The following is a 23,779-nucleotide window of genomic DNA, read 5'->3' as shown; positions in this document are numbered from 1 at the left end:
CTAGAAAATACAAGTGAATATTAATTTATTTTTGATTCTTCTACAAAACGTTTGCTATACCTTTTTTTTTTGCTTTATAAACGTGCGTACTGCAAGTTATATAGAAATTTTATGAATATTTTTGTGTTTAGTATCCGGGATTTACCACGATAATAAAAAAAAAAACCATATAAAAATTGAAATTAAAAACTACTAACGTACGTAAAATATATTTCGCGGATTTTATCTTTACCAAGAGGATATTATGTTAATATGTGTGTATATACTTAGAAACATTGGTACGTTGTTCTTATGATCTTATTTTAAATTCAAGAACATTCTTACTTAAGTATTTTTACATATATGAGCATAAAGATATGAAATAAATTTGATTTTGCATTCAAGTAATGTTCTTTCTGAAAAGAAAAAATATCTATATACGCTTTCTATATATAAAAACAAGCTATCATATATTTTTAATACAATTATTCAGTTTTAATCTAGATTCCTAAATTATTTTAATTACCTGTGGTTTTTGATTACTCATTATATTCTTATTCTTTACAAACAAGTACTTTTTTTAATTACCTTTTTTTTACTATTCGTTGTCCACATATTGTTCATAAGAATTAAAATTGTTTAAAAATTAAAAATTTTATTAATACCTACCTATTTTAATTTTGATTTGATTAGACGGATAAGATTCTCAAGAGTTTTTATGTTTTGTAACTTAATTAACTATAAAATTAAAAAAAAAATATGCACATTTTATAATTGTTAAAATTTGTATTTCAAAATGGTAAAATAGTTTTCTGACGATTCTATCAATTTAACTATTTATTATTTTTTTATTTTAAGTATATTTTCGTTATGGATCTATAAACTATTCTCTTACTGTTTAAAAACAAAAATACATAATACAAATTTTAAATTAATATGCAGAATGAAATTCATATTTTATTGAAACATAGCATAATAAAATTGTTTGTAACAACCATATCGATTTATAAGTCATAAATAAACTACGCCTGGACGTCAGTTCCCTGACGAAGTCATTCATCAAGGAACTGTTTCTGTTAAATAATTACTAACGAACGCTTCCATAAGTAAAATTTAATAACCATGTTTGCAAATATTATTGCATATTTAAAATAATAAAGTTTCATATGCATATGTACTTAGTTGTTATTTGGCGAACGTTTAGGTAATTATGTATATTGTTGTTATTACTTCAAATAAGTAATTAGTAATTTGTTTCAAAGGAAAATTTGGAAAAATTGCAATAATGCGTTAAAAATAATAACTTAATCTTTCATTTGAGTGCTTCAATTTTATTGTATTTTTAAAAAGTGCTGTTAAGTTAAGTGAAAGTGTTGATAATATTGACTATGAATTTATAGATTCTCGAACAATTTTTGAAAAAACTTTAAAAATTATTTTGTTTTTTTATGAATTTATAAGGTGAATAACTTTATCACTTTATATTGATTTATGTCAAATAATTATATACAACAGGCTGACATTTACATACTATATTCTTTTTATTTTAAGATTTATATTTATATACATCGGCACTTAAAATTAGGTCTTCAAACAAACCTTTCAATATTACTTTAAAATCCGTAAGAAATCTTTTAGGTTTACAAATTATTTTATCGTCTTCGTGAGGACTACATCCATTTATTTCGGCCAAACTAAAGACTTTCGGTTCAAAGACATGTGGCTTCCATTTAACAGCTATATCTTGACCCCCATACATATCGTAAAAAAATACACCAAACTCAGAGTATCCTTCCTTTAAAACATATGAAAGTTCAAATAACTTAACGATTAGTTTATTTTTAAAAAAATTTACCCTCAATTCACTCAAACCTAATAAAACATGATTAAAACCAGCTGTGGGAACAATTTTTTTATTAGATGCACTAATGATCTCCGAAAGCTTATGAACCGTACATTTTTGTACAATATCCTTATTTAATTTAATAATAACGTCATAACCATCAAACGACGGTAAAAAAAGACTGTTTATATGTAATTTATTACCGGACAAATACATCGTTTGTAATATTTCAAGAGCATGTTTTGCCAATGTAACAACTCTACATAAAATATGAATATTGGGTGCCGTTTTACCCCACCATGTTCCATATCTCTTTTCATCAAATGAAGTTGCAATAAAAAGTAATGGAAATGTATCACGTTTCGTTGAGAATTTTTCTTCCAAGTCAGCTATTTCTTGTTCTAAGGGTATATCTATGTTAAAATAAAAATTATGTAGTATTTATTTAAATAACTTACGCGTCATGTCATCGTTAAAATTTAAAATAAACATGTCAGTCTGCCAATTCATAGTAGTTAATAAGTTTAAAAATCTTAAAAAACCAATTTGTGGTTGGCAAGGATTTGGTAAACTATTAGATTTAAGAAATTGATATGCAACTAATAATTCCGTGCACTCATCGGGCCATAGATAAGAATCAATCAATTGGGAATTCAACCATCGCTTCGCAATCATAACAGTGGGACCATAGCAAGAAAATTGCTGGTATAAGCCATGTAAAGCACTTGTAACTTTTGGCAAAATAATTAAACGCTTTTCAAGCTGTATGCTTTCTTCAGTGTCAACATATCGAATTACACCTTTTTCAGTGGTAGTTTTTTTTAGCAAAGCTATTTCTTTTGGATGTGATATTTCGATTTTATATAAATATCCATTATTCAAAATGTGAATTCCATCGATTCCTCCTCGCGTTTTCAGCTTGTACACCTCCATAAGACTGTTGGCTATTTTAATATGAAATGCCGTCTTAATTCTTCTAAATGCAGACAAATCATTAGGCCATTTCCCACTTGTACCTTAAATAAAATTTAGCTACTATATTAACTCAATTCTATTTAAAAAGAAAAACTTTTAAAAATTTTACCAGCAATAGTTACTAGTTTAAAACGTATCTCTTTTTTTCTTAATATTAAAACTTTAAAAACTCTCATCATGAATCAAATTTATTACCTAATTCAATTATTCCTTCATTAATATTATAAGCTCGAAATAATAATTTTTTAGTTCCAATATCTGTGTAAAACGTCGCATTATTCAATATGGGAACAGGTTCAACATATCGAAAAACTGGTGATATGCCTTGAACACCCGTTACATCTAATGGCAATTCTTGCAATGCTCTAAGTTTTTTGCCAATATCATCAAAATTTTTTATTACATCTATTGCACAATACTCAGCATTTAATTTAAGATTTTTAGGTGAAATAAATTCTTTATCTAATTCATAGGTATTATCAAATTGGTCGGCTAAATACCAAACATCCTTGATATTGAAATGAAGTTGCAGTAAATGAAAAATTATCTGTTTTACAATTAATCTTTTTTCTTTTAAAGTATCATTTTTTTCACCCCAAACACATGCCTCCGTTATAGAACCATCTTGAAAACGACGTAATTCAGATTTATTACCCCAAAAACTTCGAAATTCAGGTGCCGTTGCATCATTAGCTTGGGGACCTTTATCAAGAACATCAAGTGCTTTTCCCAAATTTAAAACTATTCCAATTCGGAAGCTATCTTGAGATTTTGGTGGTTTGCATTTGATACTCCAAGGCCCAACCATTTTTTCCAGTGGGGTAATTGACAAAACTCTATTACTTAAACCTTTTCTTAATACACTGAAAAAAAATTAAATTTCTAATGAAACTGTTTTGATTATTGTATAAATTTCTATAAAAATGTGTAATATAAGCAACCTACTTTATCACCTGTTTCGTAGCATCAGGTAGCCAGTCTCCAGCAAAATTCAAATATTCGGGTTTTTGATTTTCCGTCTGTAAAAACTGCTTAATATCGTCATATTTGAAACTAAAAAAAAACATTTCTTTAAATTTGGAAATCATCGTAAATCGGACCTACCCAAAAACATGGTCAAACTGAATATGATGTGGAATTTTGGTCATAAACAATTCTTGGAAACTATTTATTTTGTTGTCATTCAATAAATCTATTACACGATTCGCTTCGTATTTTATTCTCAAATAAATATCCAATGACATATTAGCACACACATTTAAAAAGCCTGTACAATCAATGAAAACCAAGTCAAAGTATTGGTGCATTTGGTCTATATTAGGCTGATTTGGATTATCTTCTACTTTTGAATGTAAAGATAAACCCTTAGTCTCTTCATTCCAGGAACTGGATGCTACAGAAAAATATATTTGTGCAAATACTTAAAAATCGTAATTGACATAAAGATACCTAACTGATGCCAAACATTTCTAGCTATTTGATAATTACTCATTCCGAGATAAAGTTTACGATGCCGATATAGCCATACAACAAAGAGGACCATTACATGATTGTTGAACGAAAATAATCCTTCATTTAAATTTCGCTGTTTTAACCAAATTTTCAATAAAATTAAACCTTCTTGCAAATTTTTATTGTTACTAATAACCGTTTGAATTAACTCACTATTTTTTTTCATTGTTATATCGAATAAAATATTTGAATTATAATAAGGGGTGGCATAAAAAATTTCGTTTTCTTTAGAAGTATTCTCATCAAACAGATTAGATCGAATATTACTGTTCCAAGGAACAAACCGGTTTAATTTGAAAGATCCGTCCTCTGGAACTGGAAATATTCTAAATTTAACTTTATCTTGGTATTTTCCGTCAACACTAACTTCCAAAACAGGTTTTAATGAATTGTTTTGAAAATAATTGTAGTGAATTAATTCTGCATTATATTTTTTGCTCTCAACCATTTTATGCGCCAAATAAAGTATATACAAAGAACGTTTCTCTTCATATATTAAATTTAGATAATCCCCTTTTTGGAAAGTTTTAGCTGGCATTTCAACACAAATATCTATTGTCATAAGTGAATCAATAATTGTATTTGAGACAAAAGATCCCACGAAAACAGCGGGTTTAGATGGCTTTAAAAACTGAAATTGGAATTTCTGCTTCACAGTATTTTTTCTTCTGAAAGGGCTTTTAAACTGACATGCTTTTACCCAAGTAAGATTGCAACTATCTAGCTTTTCAGTTTGGGATTCCATTTCATCTAAAAATGCGTTAAATTGCGATAGCCAATCATTAACGAATATTTTGACTTTTTCCTTAATTTTCAATTCTTGAATTATCTCCTCTATTTGCATGCGAAATAGATTTGAATGAAATTGTGTTTCTGTTTCTCGAAGTCTATTAATTTCCTCTACAGTTGCTGGTTTATATAGGTTCTTGGAATTATTTGCATCAATTTTTAATTTTTTTCCTGCAACTTGTTTAGGTGATTTTGGTTCATATTTACGTTTGATGCCCATAACAACTTCACCATTTTCTCTTGCGTCCTCATTAAATTCTTCGCCTGAAAACCCATCAGTGCTATCAGATTCTTCAACGTCAAACTCCTCTTTTGAATCATTTTCTATTCTTTCAACCATCGAACCAGTTTCACTATCATCACCATTATTTTTATCAATTAGAACCTAAAAATTTATTTGTTTAGTATATTATTAAAAAATCATTATTAATTAAAACTAACGTAATTTTTCTTTTTAGAACTAATTTTTAACATTTTTACTTTTTTCTGAGATTTTAATAAACAAACAATTTTTATTCAATGAAGCTAAGTACAACTATTTATTTATTTTCAATTTCAACACGTGCGAATCACACCGCATACATTGACTAAATACATTCATATATATCTATTTTGGATGCTAGTAAATGTCAAAAAAGTAAACAAATAGTGTGGTTTTAATGTGTTCTACCACTAAAATGTGGTATTAAATTTTATTTTATTTGAAAATCTAAACGTTTTCACACATTGTCCAAAATGTGATTTTTACTTTTAAAAAAGTTTTTGGTTTTGAAATAAAATTTTATTTTCTAATTAAATTTTGGTTTCTACCAAAAGTGTATAAATAAATTAAGTCATAATTTTATTATGGACTTAATATAAGGTTATACGTATTCAATACTATATATGTATAAAAAATAGATCTGCTCTATAGATATTTTAAGAATGATAGATAACCCATAGATAATTTTTTAATATGCATTATGGAAAATTACATATTAATTATGTTTTGTCTGTCTTTTTTGCAAAAAGACAGACCTAACATAATTATTCCCCTTTTTTGCAAAAAGTATAAAAGTTTTGATAAGTTTTGGATATCTAAACAGACCTATTAATGAAAATTGTTGAAGATAGAAGTGACAGCATAAACAGAAGTGACATTTAGGAATTTGTTAGATTAATTACTAATTGACGTTTCTTTCAATTTATGATTTTTTACACAACCTTGTTTAAGATGAATTCGTGTAAATAAAAATTTTGGATGTTTTATTTTCAATTTCTCAAAACTAAGAAGAAAAAATCGAGATTACACTTTTTTCAGAAGCATTCCATCATAAAACGACCTAAGGTTTGTCGATGCCAAGTTTAAGATTTTTAAGAGCAAAATTTTTAAAAATTTAATCCTTTAATATAATATAAAATTCGAAAAACCATGCAAAAAATGTAAATACAGCAAAAAATGTTATATGTGTTTGACATTTTTTTTTTTTAATATGTAACAAATATTTTAAAAATATACACTTTTACATTACTAGTTCACTATTATTTAAAAAATAAGGTTGCTTTATTAAGTTGGGTTAAAACAGAAAAGACTCATTTTAGTCCAATTAGAAATATTATATTATATACATGGCACGGATAGGTTTTCCATTTTTAGCGTTATCATTTTTTAATATTCTAATTTTTCAAAATTATTTAGCAGCATTATCATATAATGTATCCGGGAAACAAATTCATTTCACTATAAGGTTAGTGCTGCCAGGGTTGAAACAAAATAGAAATAATATTGCCAACTCTATGTGTCACTTATCAGTTAGACGTCATAAATGGCAAATGCCATAATAAAATATAGGTAGTAAAATAATATGCTTTCATATTTTGACAGTAGTATTTCTTGCCCATCTATTCGGTTTGTATCACTTCGTCGGGTTGCACAGTTAAGAAATTTTTTTTTTCGCGCTTAGAAATTATTTAAACATTTTTTAATATTTTAATTAAATAATTATATTAAACCAACATAACAACAAAGTGAGCTATTTATTTATATAATGTGAATATGATTAATATCCTAATTTTGTTGAAAATAATAAGTAAAAATTCATAAAACAAAAGATGTGTGATCGTGATTAAATTATATTTGTCAAAAAAAATATTTTTTTTGATCTCTGGAAATTTTATTTGCTTCTTTTACATTAATGAAAAAGATTAATTGTATTTAATTAAATATTAAAATAATTTCAAATCAATAAAAAAATATAATAAGCACTTAAAATAATTATCGATTTAATTTAAATTTATTTTATGAAAGAAAAATACTGAAAATATTACACCAAAATTCCGACCATGAATTCAGAGATTCTCCTAATATGGTCATCGAATTTTTTTTGTTGGCTTTCGCAGCGCGCTCTCTTATACTCACAATCGTAAATCGTAATCGTACTAGTATGTTATTCACTCTTGCTCTGTTACGTTTTATTAGTTGTGCCATCTATGCTATACAATACTATGCTAATGCTATGTATCGAAATTGGGGAACGCTAAAATGGGTTGCATACATATCAACATAAAAAGCAGCCAAAAAATTAAAAAGTTATAAAAAACCAAAAGAAAATATAAAATAGAATGTGAAAATAAAAAAAAATTATATATACATAAGTATAAAAGTAACAAGAAAAGGAAAAGAAAAAGGCAAAAATCTGCTAATTTGGCTTCTTTCTGTGGGGCAAAGTGTCTGGTAGTGTAGCTTCTGGTTCTATTTGCCGTGCGGCATTTATTTTTTATTTTCTAATTTTTTTTTTTAATTTTAGTTAAGTCAACAGGAGGAAATTTATATATTATGTACTGTAGTACGTCCAATTGGTTAAAAATTAAATGAAAAACTAAAATTAATAGAAAAAGAAAGAAAGAGTAACAATGAAACATGTACCTACTTATAAATATTTTTATTTGTATACATATACATTTGTACATAAAAAAGTATTTGTGGGATATACTTAATATAATGTTTAATAAGTAAATTCGTGAGAAAGTTTTACTGATGTTCATCAACATGATGATGATCGGATAGAGATACTTTAGTAAGGAAAATTTAAAAACGACGAGAAATATAGTTTTAAATATGTAGGTACCTGGGTAAGCACCTACCTACCTATCTATATAGTACCAAAATTAACTGTTCATTTAACTAGCCATGCATCTTCAAGTATGAAATTTGGATTACACAAAACTATAATTTTTAATGGATTAATAGTTTTTCTTTTTGTTTAATCTTATAAATTCATAATTTTTGTCTTGATATTTTTTAAAATTTTGATGAGAGTTTTGGTAAAACTACTTAAAATGTTAATTACTTATTTGTTATTTTTTTTAAACATGTTGGGGGCTGACCCTGCTATAAGATAAGCTTCTGTTTTAGATTTAAATAAAATTTTCAACATTTTTTCCAATATTACATTATTTTGTTTTACTGACACGGAATTATTTATTTTGAGTAGGTACCTATACCTACTTAATGCATTTACAATTTTTTTTTAAATTTAATTAAAAAAATTAAATGTTACTTTAATTAATCTTCTTATAGTAATAAGTTCTTATCTAATCAGAACAATATTTGATTTTTAATTTTGTTTATCAATAACCCATACTAACTGAATAATAAGAAGTGTTTTCTCTAAGTATGTATGTATCGTTTAATGATTAATATCTTAATTTATGAACCTATTCAAAGCGCTAGAAAAGTTAACCTAAGTAATTTTGTGAATATGATTCTATAAAAAAATATGTTGAAGATACAAAAATTTTCTAAAATTCAACATGGTTTTAAATGCCTATCTACTTCTTTTTTTGTTTTAGAATTCGTATTTTGAGTACCTATAAGATAGTCTAATCCATTCATAATTGAAATTGGTCAAGTATTTAAATATTACATGGCCTTACTGAAATCTAAATAACATAGAAAATAAAAAATATTAGGTGCTTAATGAAAGTTTTTATTTTTGCAGATTTTGAAATTGAAACTGGAATTAGTATTAGTGAGATATCAATGATAAATGTAAAACGCATTAGGATTAAACTTTCAGGTACTTATAAGAATGTTTTAATATAAATAGTACTTATATTAAAATGTTTTTTTTTCATTTTATTTCGATTTCAATGAATCCTTTTTAACGTTTTTCTTATGTGTATGCAAATTGAAAGATTTAGTGTTGATAAAGTGTATACCGGAAGGTAACAAAAATTTCTTCAACTATATCCCGTTAGTTACTTAACTTGACTTGAAATAATGGGTTTTAATTCAAAAATTTTGTAATATTCTAAATAAAATTAATTTCAAAATTTGTAATTCAATATTGAGAACTAAAATACCTTTAAATACTTAACCATCGCCGGATTGCGATAGAATGCGACTAACATGGGTGATAATTTCTTGTTAAAATTAGCATCTATTTCAGAACAGCTCATGCTGTTTCTTTTTTGTTGCTCTCGAAATAAAATTTTGAAATCACTTTTTATAATCAAAGTCTATGGTAGAGCAGAGAAAACATGTAACTTAGATAAAAGGAACAAGTTTTGAAATTTTGTAAAAAATCAGTAGTAGAATGTCAAAGATAAGAAGTTTTAATACTATTTTCATAATATCAAGAAAATATTTTGATATTTTTGAGGTTACTAATAATTATTTGAAATGAAAATTTTTGCACTTGGAACTCCAACAGTTCAATTCTTTAGAACACTAATTTGGTTTTGATCCTAAGAATTCAGTGTTATTGTAAACCTTATTTCCATTTTCAAATATTTACAAGCTAAAATTTGATTATCTGTTTAAAATGATTTCACTATAAAATATTTATAAATTATGAACGAATATTTTAAAATTTTAATTATTTTTGCTACAAAAAAGAATTTAATTTTAATCGCAAAATTAGATAGTAGGTACCCTTACTCCTTCTTAAAAAATTTTCGAAATTCTATAAGTAAGTTTTTTAAGAAATACAATTTTCATTTGCGTTTCATTTCTCTTTTTTTTTCTGTTAATTTTTATTTATTTTATTTAAAATTAAAACATTTTAGTCAATTAGTAAAAAATTCGACAGTTGATTTTCGATATTTCTATTTTGATTTTTATTTCTTTAGAAAGAGAATTTCTGTGCGTAAATTTATCACTTAATGTTTCTGTACTGTTCATGTGTCTTCTTTTTTATATACTTATATTTTTTATTTGAATATTTATTTGTATTTTTTGTACATTTATTTCTTTTTTAATCTTTTTATTTTTTTTTTGCACTCTCATATATAAAAATAAAACATTCCGTGGGTGGAAATAGGTCTTTGTGCTTTCAATATTTTATTTATTCTACCCATACTTAGTTAGTAAAATAGAAAAGAATTGAAGAAAATATAAAATCTGATTTTTCTATTTTTTTTAGCATTCGAAAGTATTTTTTCGAAATTTCTTAAAAAATAATAATTTAATATGTATTAAGTATAATAATTTAAAAGAAAATTGGTAAAAATTAAAATGAAATATTAAAAATTATGAAAATTATGAATACTTGTATTATAAGTATATAAAAAATTATAGAATAAATAAACTACGTTAAAGATATATTGTTAAAATTTCTTGCTTAACTAACTTATTTTACATAATATATTTTTGACTCGATTTGTTCGAGTTCAGTTTTTGTGCTTATTTTTTTTATTTATCTTTAATAGCCAAATCCAAAAATAAACATACATAATTTTTTTTTCAAATAACTTTAATTTGTAACTTAATTTGTAATGATTAGTAATAATAACTTAACTGCAATGCAAAGGGTGCATTACCCGTAAGTCTTTAAACCTCAATTAAAAATTTTTACATTTGCAATGAATTTTGTTCAAAAGGATTATGTTTTTCCGAAACTAATTACATTTAACAAGTAATTATGAAGTTTTAATTGATATTCCGTCCCTATTTCAATGCATATTAGACTCTGTTGTAATATTTATCATTATTATAATAAAGTACATACATTTAAACATATAAGTACTATTTATAAAAGCTTTTATTTTTTTGCGTTTGTAGGAGTACTTAATAAACAAAACAAAAACTGATTTTGTAATAAAAAGATTCATCAGAAAATTACAATGAATAAAACTGAGTGCATTAAATTAAAAATATTTTTGATAATTTTTTTTTAACATAGTATGCAATTAAGGCACCTAAATATCAAAGTCTCTGAGAAAAAGTATATATACCTATACATATATATTTACATACTTACTGTTCAAATAATAATATCATCATAAAAGAAAAATAAACGAATATTGGCCTATTTTAACGACAAATAAAATATGCTGAATAATTCGCAATTATTACTTACGTACTTAATAAAATATTACGAAAAAGTTGTAATAAGTTTGTAAACATATCTATACGTATAGAATATAAGTATGTAATCGATTAGTGTGCATTCAACTTTAAGTATATTACTTATATATATTTATTATTTATAAAAGAAATAAATAAAATATTCATAAAAATTCAAATGATTTTCTTTTCATGACATTTAATGCTCTTTGTTCTTCTTGCTTTCTTTTTTTTTATGTTCTTCCAGTAATACTTAAGCATATAATATATCCTAAGGTATAAGCAAATGTGTTATGGTTCTTTTTATAATAAATACTTATATTGAAATTTTACATTATAACATGCTTTTTTGTATGTAATTTAAATATTTTAATATGCATAAAAATATCAATTCAATGTGCGGTAAGAATTTTTAAATAAAAATATTCTAAATGATGACACATATAATTGGAATTTAGAGCAGTTATTATGTTGAGCATAATATCCTACAATAGCTAAAATATAAGTAATATGTAATTCCCTTATTAAATTCATGATAGTACAATAGGTTTCGAAAAGTATGCATACACATACGTACATATACAATATATGCGTACTTAAGCAGTTAAAGCTATTATGCGTATGTTTACTTACATACACAAATTTGTAGAATGAATTAATAATGAAATGATCCATTTGCCTTATAAATAAACGTTATAGCAATGAGCATTTTTACGCATGTTTTATCAATATTTTGTTTTAATAATTCTTGAGTATTCCCTCCTTTTTACATTCGTTATTGTTTACATTTGATAATTAGGTTTTCTCAGTCTTGAATGGAAACTATAATGAATTGAGTAATCTAGTTGCATTAGTGCAATTTTATATGTAATAAATTTTGTTAATGCGTAAAAATGAGGAATCGTGATTAAACAATTGAAATTAAAGCAATCAATTTTAAGTACGATTTCAGTTTGATACTTCGTGAAAATATTTTGTCCTTTAATAAACAATACTTATTGACAATATGAACAATATTTTCATTAAAAAACTGATTCAAATCTTAATTTTAAATATCAAACAAATTCCAATCTCCAAAATTTTTCTTAATTTTTTTTTTGTTACATACACAATTAAATAGCTTCTTAATATAGCACAGTATGTGCGTGCTGTTTGGTAGTAATTGACAATTTAAAACACGTGTTAAAATCAAATATAGTTTTCAAACATTAATTTTTATGACATATTTTGAAAACAGCTTCTTGAAATTTTTTCAAATCATATCGATCATAAATGATTTGATAAGACTTATCATTTGAAAACAAGTGCCTCTCAATTTTATACAGAGTATACCATTAGTTTTATTTACAGTTCATGTAGGCATTTCATTGTTATAGTTTTACAAATAAACACGTAGAACTTTTATGTGGTTTTTGGTTTTACATTTGTTTAAATCATTATTTTTATTTTCTTCCGCGACTTTAATAAAAAATTTCAAATCGCATAAATTTTTACAATTAAAATTGAAGTAAAATTTATTGACGAGTGAAAAAATATCAATAACTAACAATATGTATGCATGCACGTTTTCTTAATATATGAATTATTGGGGAATTTCAAAATTTATACTACTTGTATTCTTAATAATTTTGAATTGTAAATTTTAAACGAAAATATTTACTTAAATGTTTGCTTAAAAATGATATCTAAGTATGTTTGAAGTATAAATAAAATTTATTTATACTGAATTTTGTATTAATGCAGCTTCATTTAGTATTTTTTAAAAAAATCAGAATTAATTTGTGGTAACAATTCAGCTCTCAGCTATGCTTTCAGCATAAAAAACATAACATAAGTTAAGTTTTTAATACAAAATAATGCAAGGAAGGAACTAAGGTACAAAGGAAATTACAATGAAAAGAAAAATTTATTCAAAATTTTATTTATTCCCTATGAATTCGTCATTGAATTTTCCAATTAACAATAATTAAAAAAATATCGTAATAAATGGAATACCTACATATACATACATAATCTATCAAAGGTGAAAATGATCTTGAATGAAAGAAATTTGTTATGGCTTGTCAGAAAAAAGTATTTAATACCCTTAAATATAAAAATTTTAAGGGTAAACAAATAAAAAGAAAAACATGAATTTAAGAAAAAAATTAATAAAGGAAAAATTTCTTTTATATTAAATTTATTTCTACTTTAAAAATTATATTACAAAATCTCTATTAACAAATTATGCGCCAAAATTCAAATGAATTGAATGAAAAATTTCTGAACTTTTTCTGTCAAACCCCTTTTTTATTTTTTAAACAAAATTTTATTTTTTTTTTTTATCGTGGAGTACTCGAATCGTATTCATTTTAATTTACAATTAAGTACGTATTTAATGTTAAATAAGGTGAAATTGGTCCCACAAAATTAAATGCTTTAAAATTTTTAATTGTCTCAAATTTTTTTCATATTTTTATATATTTTTTACGGAAATGGTAACATTTTTAATCATATTTTATAATTTGTGAACAAATGCAATTATAATTGAGGGTTGGTCATTTATAGTTGGAATTTATTCACATTAATAAATCTATATTTACTTAGTTGTAAATTGTTTAAATTAAATAATGGCTCACTGGTCAATATTTACTATAATTGCAGATTTTTTAATTGCAATGAATGCATTTAACAATAATAAAATCGTTCAAATACTTAATTCAAAGAAAATGTTCACATAAATGTAGTTATAAAATGTATTATGGATTAAAAAATACTTTAAATTGGAATTTTAAAAATTGTTTACTTTTATAATGTTTGTGTAATTGCAAAAAGGCATGTAGCGTTTTCATTTCTCGAAATTCTAAATAAAATAAATATTGTAATAGATAAAATAAAACTCATGGCTGATTAAAATGAGCTTTGTAGTAAATAAGAACTAATTGAAATTTAATATAGTAATAATTGCTATTTTTTTGTTTACATTGTAACTCTAGAACCACACTGTATGTGTATAAGGTGCTAAATATGAAATGAAAAATAATATGTACCTAACCTATAATGTAAGAAATTCACAAGAATGTTGAATATTATAGATATTGATAATATTGTATACGGATTAAGTATATATATTATAAAAGAAGATCACAACTTTCATTTTTTGATTATGAAGGTGCTTTTTATACAGTGCAATTTAAAAGTTCAATTACTATTATGTAATTTATAGAAATAATTATTTAAATATGTGATTCAAAAACAAAAATTCTTGGTGTTAATAGTACTTTAAATATTTTATTGAACAAATATCATAAAAAACCTCACAAACTTAATTTGATGGTATACCCATTCAGAAAAGGCGGTGTTTACAAATAACGTGATTGTTATCATTAGGCTCTATGAAGTTTTTTTTTTAAAATATTAAAAATGAAAATTTTTATGTTTTTTCTCAAATCTGATAATAAGAAAGTTTTTAATATCCAATCAATAGAAATAATTTGAACATTCTTTATAATAGAAACTAAACATCTATTTTGAAATTGATTAATTTGCAAATTTTCGAGATGTTTAGTCAAGTTATAGAAATATAATCAAATTAAACAGATGAAGAAGCTCTAAGGATTATGTCAAAAATAGTAGTTTTTTTTTTTGCATTTTTTTAATTTAGCTATTACTTTGAGAAAATTTAGCTATTATTGGAATTTTTTTGAAATTTGGGCTTAATTATGTGCACGATGATATTTTGCAAAAAGTAAGTCCTTGCTTACATAATTTAATTATTGAAAAATTCGATTACAATTTAAAAGTACATAGTGCTTATGCATTTAATATTTTACCCTCGATTATGAAATATGGCTAGATGACTAAATTTTTAAGTTGTGCCGGCATTGTATAGCAACATTATGTATATTTGTTAACCGAAATGAATTTAACCTACTTTGCGGTATATTTTTTTTGTCGTTTTTTTTTTTCAAAACTAAAATATCATAAATTTATCGTACAATTTAAAACGTATCGGTTTTGCTTATCTTTCTTCAAAGCTTTAAAATTACTAAGTTTAAAATTTTTTTTTCCAATAATTTCCTTTCTTATCAAAAATTCATTCATTTTTTTTTTCTATTTTTGTTTTTCTTTTTAAATTCTTGATATTGAATTGAGTTTTTAATACGTGATGACTAATAATTTTGTAGACTTAAGTGTGTATTAAAAATAAGTACGTTTGCTAGTGCTGCTGTCGAACTAGAAAATAAAATGTGAAAAAAGAGAAGAGACAAGAAAACACAAAAATAAAGTTTTTAAGAGTTTATGAAAATTTTTGGAATTACGTAAATTTTTTCTCTAAGAATCTTGCTGAGATGTTGTTATTTCTTAATTTAAATTTTGTTATACAGTTATGTAGATAATTTTATTGAAATATAAGGAAATTCTTTCTGTTTTTTAGTTTTTTTTTTGAAATTTTGATAATTTTAGGAAATTCAAGATAAAAGAATTTTTAAGCAATTTTTGTACATTCTTAGTTGTAAAATATCGTGAAATATTTTCATAATTCTTGCACATTTACATAATACATAAGTATACACAGTTACGTATTTACGTCCTTTTTGGGGTCAGAAATATTTTTTCTCCCTTATTATGTTCTTAGGTCTAGGTTTTTTAAATGCACTAATATTATTCACAAAAAGCCTTGACCTGTATATATAACCAATTCTTATATTTCGACAATTGATTTATGTATAGATTCTTATTAAAATAATTAGATAATAAGGTAATGACAAGTTAATACGTCAATTTTTTTAATCTTTTGACTTTTCTTAATTAATTATTGTGAATTCAATCATTTTAGAGGTAAAATATTGTAATAGTTGATCAAATAATGTCAAAGATAAGGTTGAGCTCTCCACATTTTCAGTAAGTAAGTATTAATTTTTTGTTGAACATATTCAGAAAATTCAGCAATAGCAACTCATTAACTGAAGTGTGTTTTACTAACGTATTAAAGAAATTTTGATGTCGGAGGGTTTCATTGATTTAATTTAAATATTTAAATATAAAAATGAAATATGTACTATAAAAAGTAAAAAGATTTTCTAAAATTGATTTTCTAAAATATTTCTAAAATTGAAATTTAAAATACAGCTATTACAAATATGTATTTATTAATTAAAATATTTTTTAATTAGATACATATGTATAAAAAATTATTACCATTTTCACCTTGTCTAATTATGTTTATGAATTGTGAAAATATGTAGTTATGATTAATATTTTTTTTTACAATTTTTATAAATAATTTATAAATGGTAATAATCGAATTCGAAATGCATTTCCAATCAATTAATTTAAATAAAATAATTACTTAAGTATATGAACAAAATGATTATTTAGAGTGTTTTTATTGTTGTAAAAAGTAGTTAAATAAGAATTGTTATCACGAAAAATTAAAATCTTACCGATGCTAACGTTTCAATGTTAATAATTATTACGAATTGGATTATTAAAAATAAATTATGAAAAATTATAAGTTAGAGAACTACAACAATGTTTACGCTAAAGTATACACCATAAGTAAATAGCAGGAGCAGCTACGTAAACTTTTTCTACAGGTTGGCTTATCTATTCCTTACTGCGTAACTTAATGAAATGTACATAAGCAATAATAATTTTAATTATGAAGTAATGAAGAAGATTGTTGAATTTTAAGGCTTAACGTTCAGATGTAATGTAAAAACACCGGCTTCTCTAGAAATCGATTTTTATTCACGATGCAAATGGAAAATGTTTACTAATTTAAAATGTAAACATCCCTATGTTCTTGTCACTTATGAATTGTGGGCATTGTTTTTGTCAGATTATATGTCAATTTTTTTGTTAGATTATATGAAACTATATAGTCTTTGCGATTTTACAATTTTGAGGAAGATTATATGATTTTCATCCTTAACGTTCTTTAATTTTGATTACTATAGTAATTTTCAGTTATAGCGAAATAATGAAAAATTACGTATAAATACATTGCTGTGGCAATTCAATATAAAATAAATCTAGTCAAATCAAGTTTATTGCGAGTTTAATGCAAAAAAAAATTTAAGTTTTACGTTTTGTTTTTGTTAAATGTCGCACAAGATAAATAATATTATTTGTAAAAAATGCAATTGAAAAATATATATATTGTATCTATACATATGTACATGTACTTATGGTATATATAAAAATATTTATGGATGTGAGTGTGAAAATTTATAGCTAAGTGTTATTGAAATAGAGAGTTGCTTAAAAGATTAGTTAAATGAGATAATTGCAAGAACTGGAAACAAAAACGGAGTTATTTTGAAGTAAACAGACGCAACGTAGGTCACTCGTTCAAATTAAGTTCGAGAAGAAAAAATGTTCGTTTCTTTGGTTATCCATTTCCTCTACAATTTGCGTTATCCATTTACTCTATAATCGTATGAACGCGCAACATAAGCTCACTTTTATGCAAATTTTCATAAAATCGGACTCAGTTTCCTGTTTATGACGTATAACTGTCATATTTAACAGCAAACACCATGTTTCTTTACTTTTTTATAATAATGAACATGTGTATAAGACGTTGCGGACGTTCATTCTTAATGTAAAAAATTAATTTCCAATAATTTCAACTCATAACGGTTGAAATGAAATAAAACAACTGAAGTTTTACATACATAGATGTAGCTGAAATCGTTATCTAGAAAACTTAATCTATTACATTCAACTAAAAAGTATAGGGTGAAAAATATGAATTTTAATTATGTGTTATGCCTTTATGGTGACAAAAATGCTCGAAGGGTTATTGATTTTTATTAGTTAACGGGTAAAAAAGTTATAAGACTTTTTTTTTCATTTTTATTATTCGAGTTTTAAGTTGATTACTTTAATTTTTATACAAGTATTTAGTTTGTAATTATATGTATGTATATTTATTTAAAGCACACATCAATTAGTATATGTAGTATACATTTTATATTTTGTAAAAATTTAGGCTTTCTCTTTCTTTCTATCCCGTTTTCATTAGCAATTTTTTACGGACTTTTTTTCTTATTTAAAAATTTTCATTTTCTTGCTTTTTTTTATTAATTAAAATCTTAGACGTTAGGGGACATTTATAACTAATTCATTGTTAATTAACACGATACAATTTTCTATTTTTTTTTTATGAAATTTTCGCTTCGTTTTTTTTTTTTTTCTATACTTAAGTATGTTGGATATAATTCGAACAGGGTAGATATATGTACATACATAATAATATATTTTCGATTTTTTTTAATTTAAAAATTTTTTATTATGATGTCATCTTTTGTATTTAAGTGTGCCTATCTACATATACGCATATAATATGCACATATTTATTAAATGTAAAAATATATATATACCGTGTTTGTGTATATAAGTACGTACTTAGTGTTTATAAGCAAAATATTAATCGATTCTTGATTTGAATTATGTTGTAATACTTAAAATAATATCTGCTTACTAGTTACTTATCAATAATTTTTTTTGCTTTTGAAGTGTGAAGAGAACACTACAGGTATTTGTTGCAATAAAATAAAAATAATAAGTAGTTTTTTTTTTGCTTTGTTTTTAAATTATATTTTTAGTTTTAGTTTTTTGCTTTTTTTTCTGGTTTTATTGAAAAATCGCGATAATTTAACATTGAAATTTTATATAGTTGTACATTTAGTAGATAGGAAAAAATCCATTAATGGTAAAAGAATGTGTATAAAAGATTTATTTAATTATATAAATTTTATTATAATTATAAATCTTAATACAAAAATATCCATTCAATTTATTAAATTAATTATTATTTAAGAAATAAATTTAAAATGAAAAATTCCTTAAAATATTTTTATTTTAATTATAAAAAATTTGTTTTTTGGAAAGAAAGTTGAGAAAATATTATCAGCATACACTTGATAAAGTTTTATTATAAATGTTATGGCGGTAACTAAGCCCTATTTATTCCTCATATGTCACTTATCTGGAAAATGCTTTACTAATTACAATATTTATAAAAAAAATTGCATTAAAACGAAGATTCTATTAAAAATGTATAAGTATACTTCAATTCCAAAATGTTTATTGAAATATGATTATAGTATCGAATTGATAACGTAAGTCTGTTAAATTGAATAAGATTAAGTTTGTGTGATTCATTTCTTTTAAACATGCATTATAATCTACATATACGCATACATATACATATATAAGAGGGAATAGATATTCATGTGAATATGAACAGTTAGCAACTTGCATTATTAAAAAATTAGCGCATAAAAAAGTGTAGTACATTTATATTCGAGCTTAACTTTGACTCTTAATATTTATAACGTTCTAAGTACTTAATAATATAATTATTATATTTTTGGTGCGTTTTTTTTTACCAAAATATTGTTTTTTAAACTCCAAACTATTTGGGAGTTGGTTGGAGTTGAAAAAAAAGGTAGTGGAAGTATACGAGTACTTGGTTTATAAATGGAACGTTTGCAAATGGAAATTTCTGGTAAAATTATGCAAAGTCGTCTACCGGAATAAATATTCCCCTCTAATAATATAGTGTAGGCTAAAGTTCTATAAATAGTTTTCTTATAATCTAATAACTAAAATAGCATATGTTTAAAATATAAAACTGGTCTCTATTGGTCAAAGTCAACTTTATAAGCGGTGATATTTTCAAAAAATTTGAAAATTTTTTAAATGGTTCATTGTTTTACTAACCACTTTTTAAATTATTAAACTTTAAAATAATTCGTTGATTATTTCTCTGTATGTGGCCAAAAATATAAATTCGGCCCATAGGCTGTATCAATCTGTGATTTGTTAATAGTACATTTGAATATAAGATTTCATAAAAATCGATTTAGTCGAAACTGAGATAAAGGAGTTTACAGACAAATTGACAAACGGGCAGGTATATTACGAAAAATATTTTATACCCTAGCATGAAGAAATGAATTTTTACCAAAAACTCATGATACGAAAATTAGTGCTTCCACATAACCTCTCGTATTGTTTGCAATGTGGACAATAATTCTAACTAAGCATTTAAAATTAAGTATTTTTTTACGTATTTTTAAACAGAAAGCCAATAATTTCAAAAATTCGATGATATGAAATTGCTTAAATTTGAACAGTATAACCAAAATATTTAAATAACAATTAAAAAAGAAATTCTAGCATCATTCACTATAAATAAAGAAGCAAATATTATTAATTTTAAATAAAACAAGGCAAAAAATCACATAAAACAAAAAAGTGCGCCCACATAAAATCAGACTTTTATTTTATTACAAAAAAAAAAATATAAAAAATAAAAAAAATTGAGTCTTTTATAATAATTTTTTTTTTCATAATTTTTCGTTTTATTTTCAGATTTTTTATTTTTATTTTAATTTTTTTTTTTAGTGAAATTTTTACCTCTAATAGATTTAAAGTTAAGTTTACTAATTTATTTTAAATAAAAAAATACAAAAAATTAGATAGATTTAAAAAAAATATTATTTATATAAAATAAATAGTTAGAAAATATTTAAATAAAAAAAAAATGTCATTTCGTGTTGTACGAAGTTCAAAATTTCGTCATGTCTATGGTCAAGCATTAAAACGTGAACAATGCTACGATAATATTCGTGTATCAAAAAGTAGTTGGGATTCAACATTTTGTGCTGTTAATCCAAAATTTTTAGCTATAATAGTTGAATCAGCTGGTGGAGGTGCTTTCATTGTTTTACCACATAGTAAGGTAAGTTTTAATAAATAATTTTCTTTTAAATAACCTAATTATTTAAGTCTTTCTTTTTCACGTATCATATGCTAAATGATATTTTCAAGTTACGCGTAATATTAAAAGCTAAAGGAGCATACAATGATCAAAAATATTAAAGTATTTTAGAGATTTTTGTTTGGGAAAGTCTATAAGAGCTATTATATGCTGATTGTACAACCCATTGGCACTTATTAGTAGGCCACAATATTTCAAAGAGTTAATATTCACATAAAATTCACATAATCATAAATAAGTTTAAAAAAGGATGGCTTTAGAATATTAGAACAAAATATCCTTAAAAAACAAAACTGGCTGTCACTATAGAATCCTAAAAAATTTTTACTTGTCAAATTTTTACGTTATTGATATAAATTTTTTCTAGTAGTTAAAAATTCTGAGCCCTTAACTGATTAAATAGCTTGAATGTTATTTACTATTGAAACATTTGGCGAATTGTTTTCGCTTGGAATTCTATAAATTTTTTAATTTCTTTGCAAACATTTACTGGATGCTTGAGTTCATAACGAATGATTTAATTATTGATTTTTTAGGTTTTCCGTTAGCAGTTTTTTTATGTTATTTGGTTGTTTATTATATGTTAAGCTTAGAATCCATAAAAAAGTTAAGGGTTCAATAATTTAATGTCGTATTTTTATGTACGATATAATATAATATTTAATAATATCGTTAATTTAATATTTAATATAATATCGTATTTTTATGTACGATAAAATAAAATAGAAAAAAAACAAGAAACAAACAAGCAAAGTGGCATTTTTTCTCAAAAACTCATCAATTTTTAACGCCTCCAATTACATTCATAGATATTATCAATATTTGAAACTGCAAAATTTTTAAACAGCTAAATTAAATCCAAAAGTAATGACACTGCGTTGTCAAAGAAATCCAAATTTTTGCCTTGCATTTCGGGATACAAATTTTAATTTTTTGACGTTGACATTTGTTTTTTTGTTATAACCAATTTTTTTTTTTTAATTTTTACTGGCACCATCTTATTTCCAATTTTTTTCACAAAAATTTAATGTATAAAATTAAAAATTAGTGTAATGTCAATTTAAATATTAACCTACGCATACCGATAATACCTATTGAGAAAATTTTACAAAAAGTATTTGCAATTTTTTGAATACATGCTTTGATTTGTGTTTCAAGAAAAAATCTTATTATTCGAAACGGATAATATTCTAGAATTTTTCTAAAATACAATGTGGAACAAGATACAAAGTTTGCACTTTTTCCATACATACATAATGTCATTTACATATTACGTATATACATACTATGCATAAATCAATACAAAATATGTACATATTTAAATTTATACATAAATATTGCATATACTCAGGGGCCTGACGCTAAAATTTTTAAAATTTAAAAATATTTGTTAATACATATACAATAAGTCTATCATTAAATATAATTAAAATATATATATTATTCTATTCTGTAGTTTCAATAATTTTCTTGCTTATTTTTAATTGTTTTCTATTTTACTTTTACTTATTCTATTTTAGTTTTAATAATTTCACTTTTACGTATTTTGACTAACTAATTCCACATCATAAAAATTAAGGAAATAAATGTATAAAAGTTTGTAAAAATTCAATAAGTCAAAATTTTTTTTCTGCCCTTTTGATGAGTAAATCTTAAAACTGTTGCCAAAAAAACAATGCAAATTATTCTATTTTTATGTACGATAGAATAAAATAGAGAAAAAAACAATAAGTATAAGAAAATAAAAAGGAAAAAATTTTAAATTATTTTTAAATTTAAATCATACATTTATAAATAATTTTATTTTGTTCTGTTTTTTATTTTATGTAAATTATAATGTGATAAATCATCATTTATCATCGTTCAAAATAGAAAATACCTCAAAAGCGTTACCAAAAAAACAAAAACACAAACAAAAATTTGCAAAATAAAAAAGCAAATTGTTATTAGAACAATTGTAACAACTTTGCGATTGGTGCATTTTTTGCTTCTTTTTTTATAATTGTGTGTTCCTTCTATTTTGTTTTTTTTCCTCTATATCTATTAAAGAAACTGTTCTGCTTTCAACTAAATTGCATTCTAATTTTGAAAACTTAAGTATTTTCACCACAAATCTATTTTTATATTTTTATATTATAAGTTTTACATAAGTATATGTACATAGTTTTTTTATATCTTATTTAAATAAAAAAAAAATTACCACAATATACATATATGTATATGTACGTACAGTGGGAAATTCAATAAAAAAAGTGTAATAAAAAAAAGGCTACGTTTGCATTTGTTTTCGTTCGCAATGACAATTAATTTTCAGATTAAAAACGAATTCTTAATTACTAATACGCTTAATACATTTAACTGTTAAATAAAAGTAATACAAGTAGTAAGTTACTTGTTTACATACTTAAGTTGTTTAAATCCTTCTACAGTATTATTATAGATTGATCCTTTAAAGAGACTATTTAATAAGACGAAGTTGTTATGTTTTATAAATACTTCGGGGAAATTTTATAAATTTCTTACTTTGCATATTTAGTCACCTTCAATATTCCTTAATATTATGTAGTTAATTATT

General features: G+C 23.9%; 2 protein-coding genes across 5 annotated transcripts in view; one reads left to right on the top strand and one right to left on the bottom strand.

The window, feature by feature from the left end:
• Positions 1 to 1,496: 1,496 nt before the first annotated feature.
• On the bottom strand, positions 1,497 to 5,672 carry LOC129610946 (nucleolar protein 6). Its single transcript, XM_055523783.1, has 8 exons — positions 5,540 to 5,672; positions 4,247 to 5,483; positions 3,902 to 4,190; positions 3,743 to 3,850; positions 2,993 to 3,660; positions 2,281 to 2,838; positions 1,835 to 2,223; positions 1,497 to 1,774 (listed from the first exon to the last, which is right to left on the bottom strand). The coding sequence occupies exons 1-8, from the start codon at positions 5,570 to 5,572 to the stop codon at positions 1,526 to 1,528; spliced, it is 3,531 nt and encodes a 1,176-aa protein (XP_055379758.1). The 5' UTR covers positions 5,573 to 5,672; the 3' UTR covers positions 1,497 to 1,525.
• Positions 5,673 to 6,975: 1,303 nt separating this feature from the next.
• LOC129610768 (coronin-6) overlaps positions 6,976 to 23,779 on the top strand; it is a 32,584-nt gene continuing 15,780 nt past the window's right edge. For 2 of the 4 annotated variants that reach the window (XM_055523476.1, XM_055523472.1), the window contains exons 1-2: positions 6,976 to 7,105; positions 20,796 to 21,165. In XM_055523476.1, coding sequence (XP_055379451.1) covers positions 20,968 to 21,165 — 198 coding nt within the window. In that variant the 5' untranslated portion in view covers positions 6,976 to 7,105; positions 20,796 to 20,967. The remainder of the gene's footprint in view (positions 7,106 to 20,795; positions 21,166 to 23,779) is intronic. The other 2 variants (XM_055523475.1, XM_055523473.1) reach the window with 2 other exon arrangements.

Source organism: Condylostylus longicornis, unplaced genomic scaffold (assembly GCF_029603195.1).
Source record: "Condylostylus longicornis isolate FDR11 unplaced genomic scaffold, ASM2960319v2 ptg000048l, whole genome shotgun sequence".
In the NCBI taxonomy this organism is placed as follows: domain Eukaryota; kingdom Metazoa; phylum Arthropoda; class Insecta; order Diptera; family Dolichopodidae; genus Condylostylus; species Condylostylus longicornis.
Note: the sequence above shows the minus strand (reverse complement) of the source record. Positions and strands in the feature narration are given on the sequence as shown.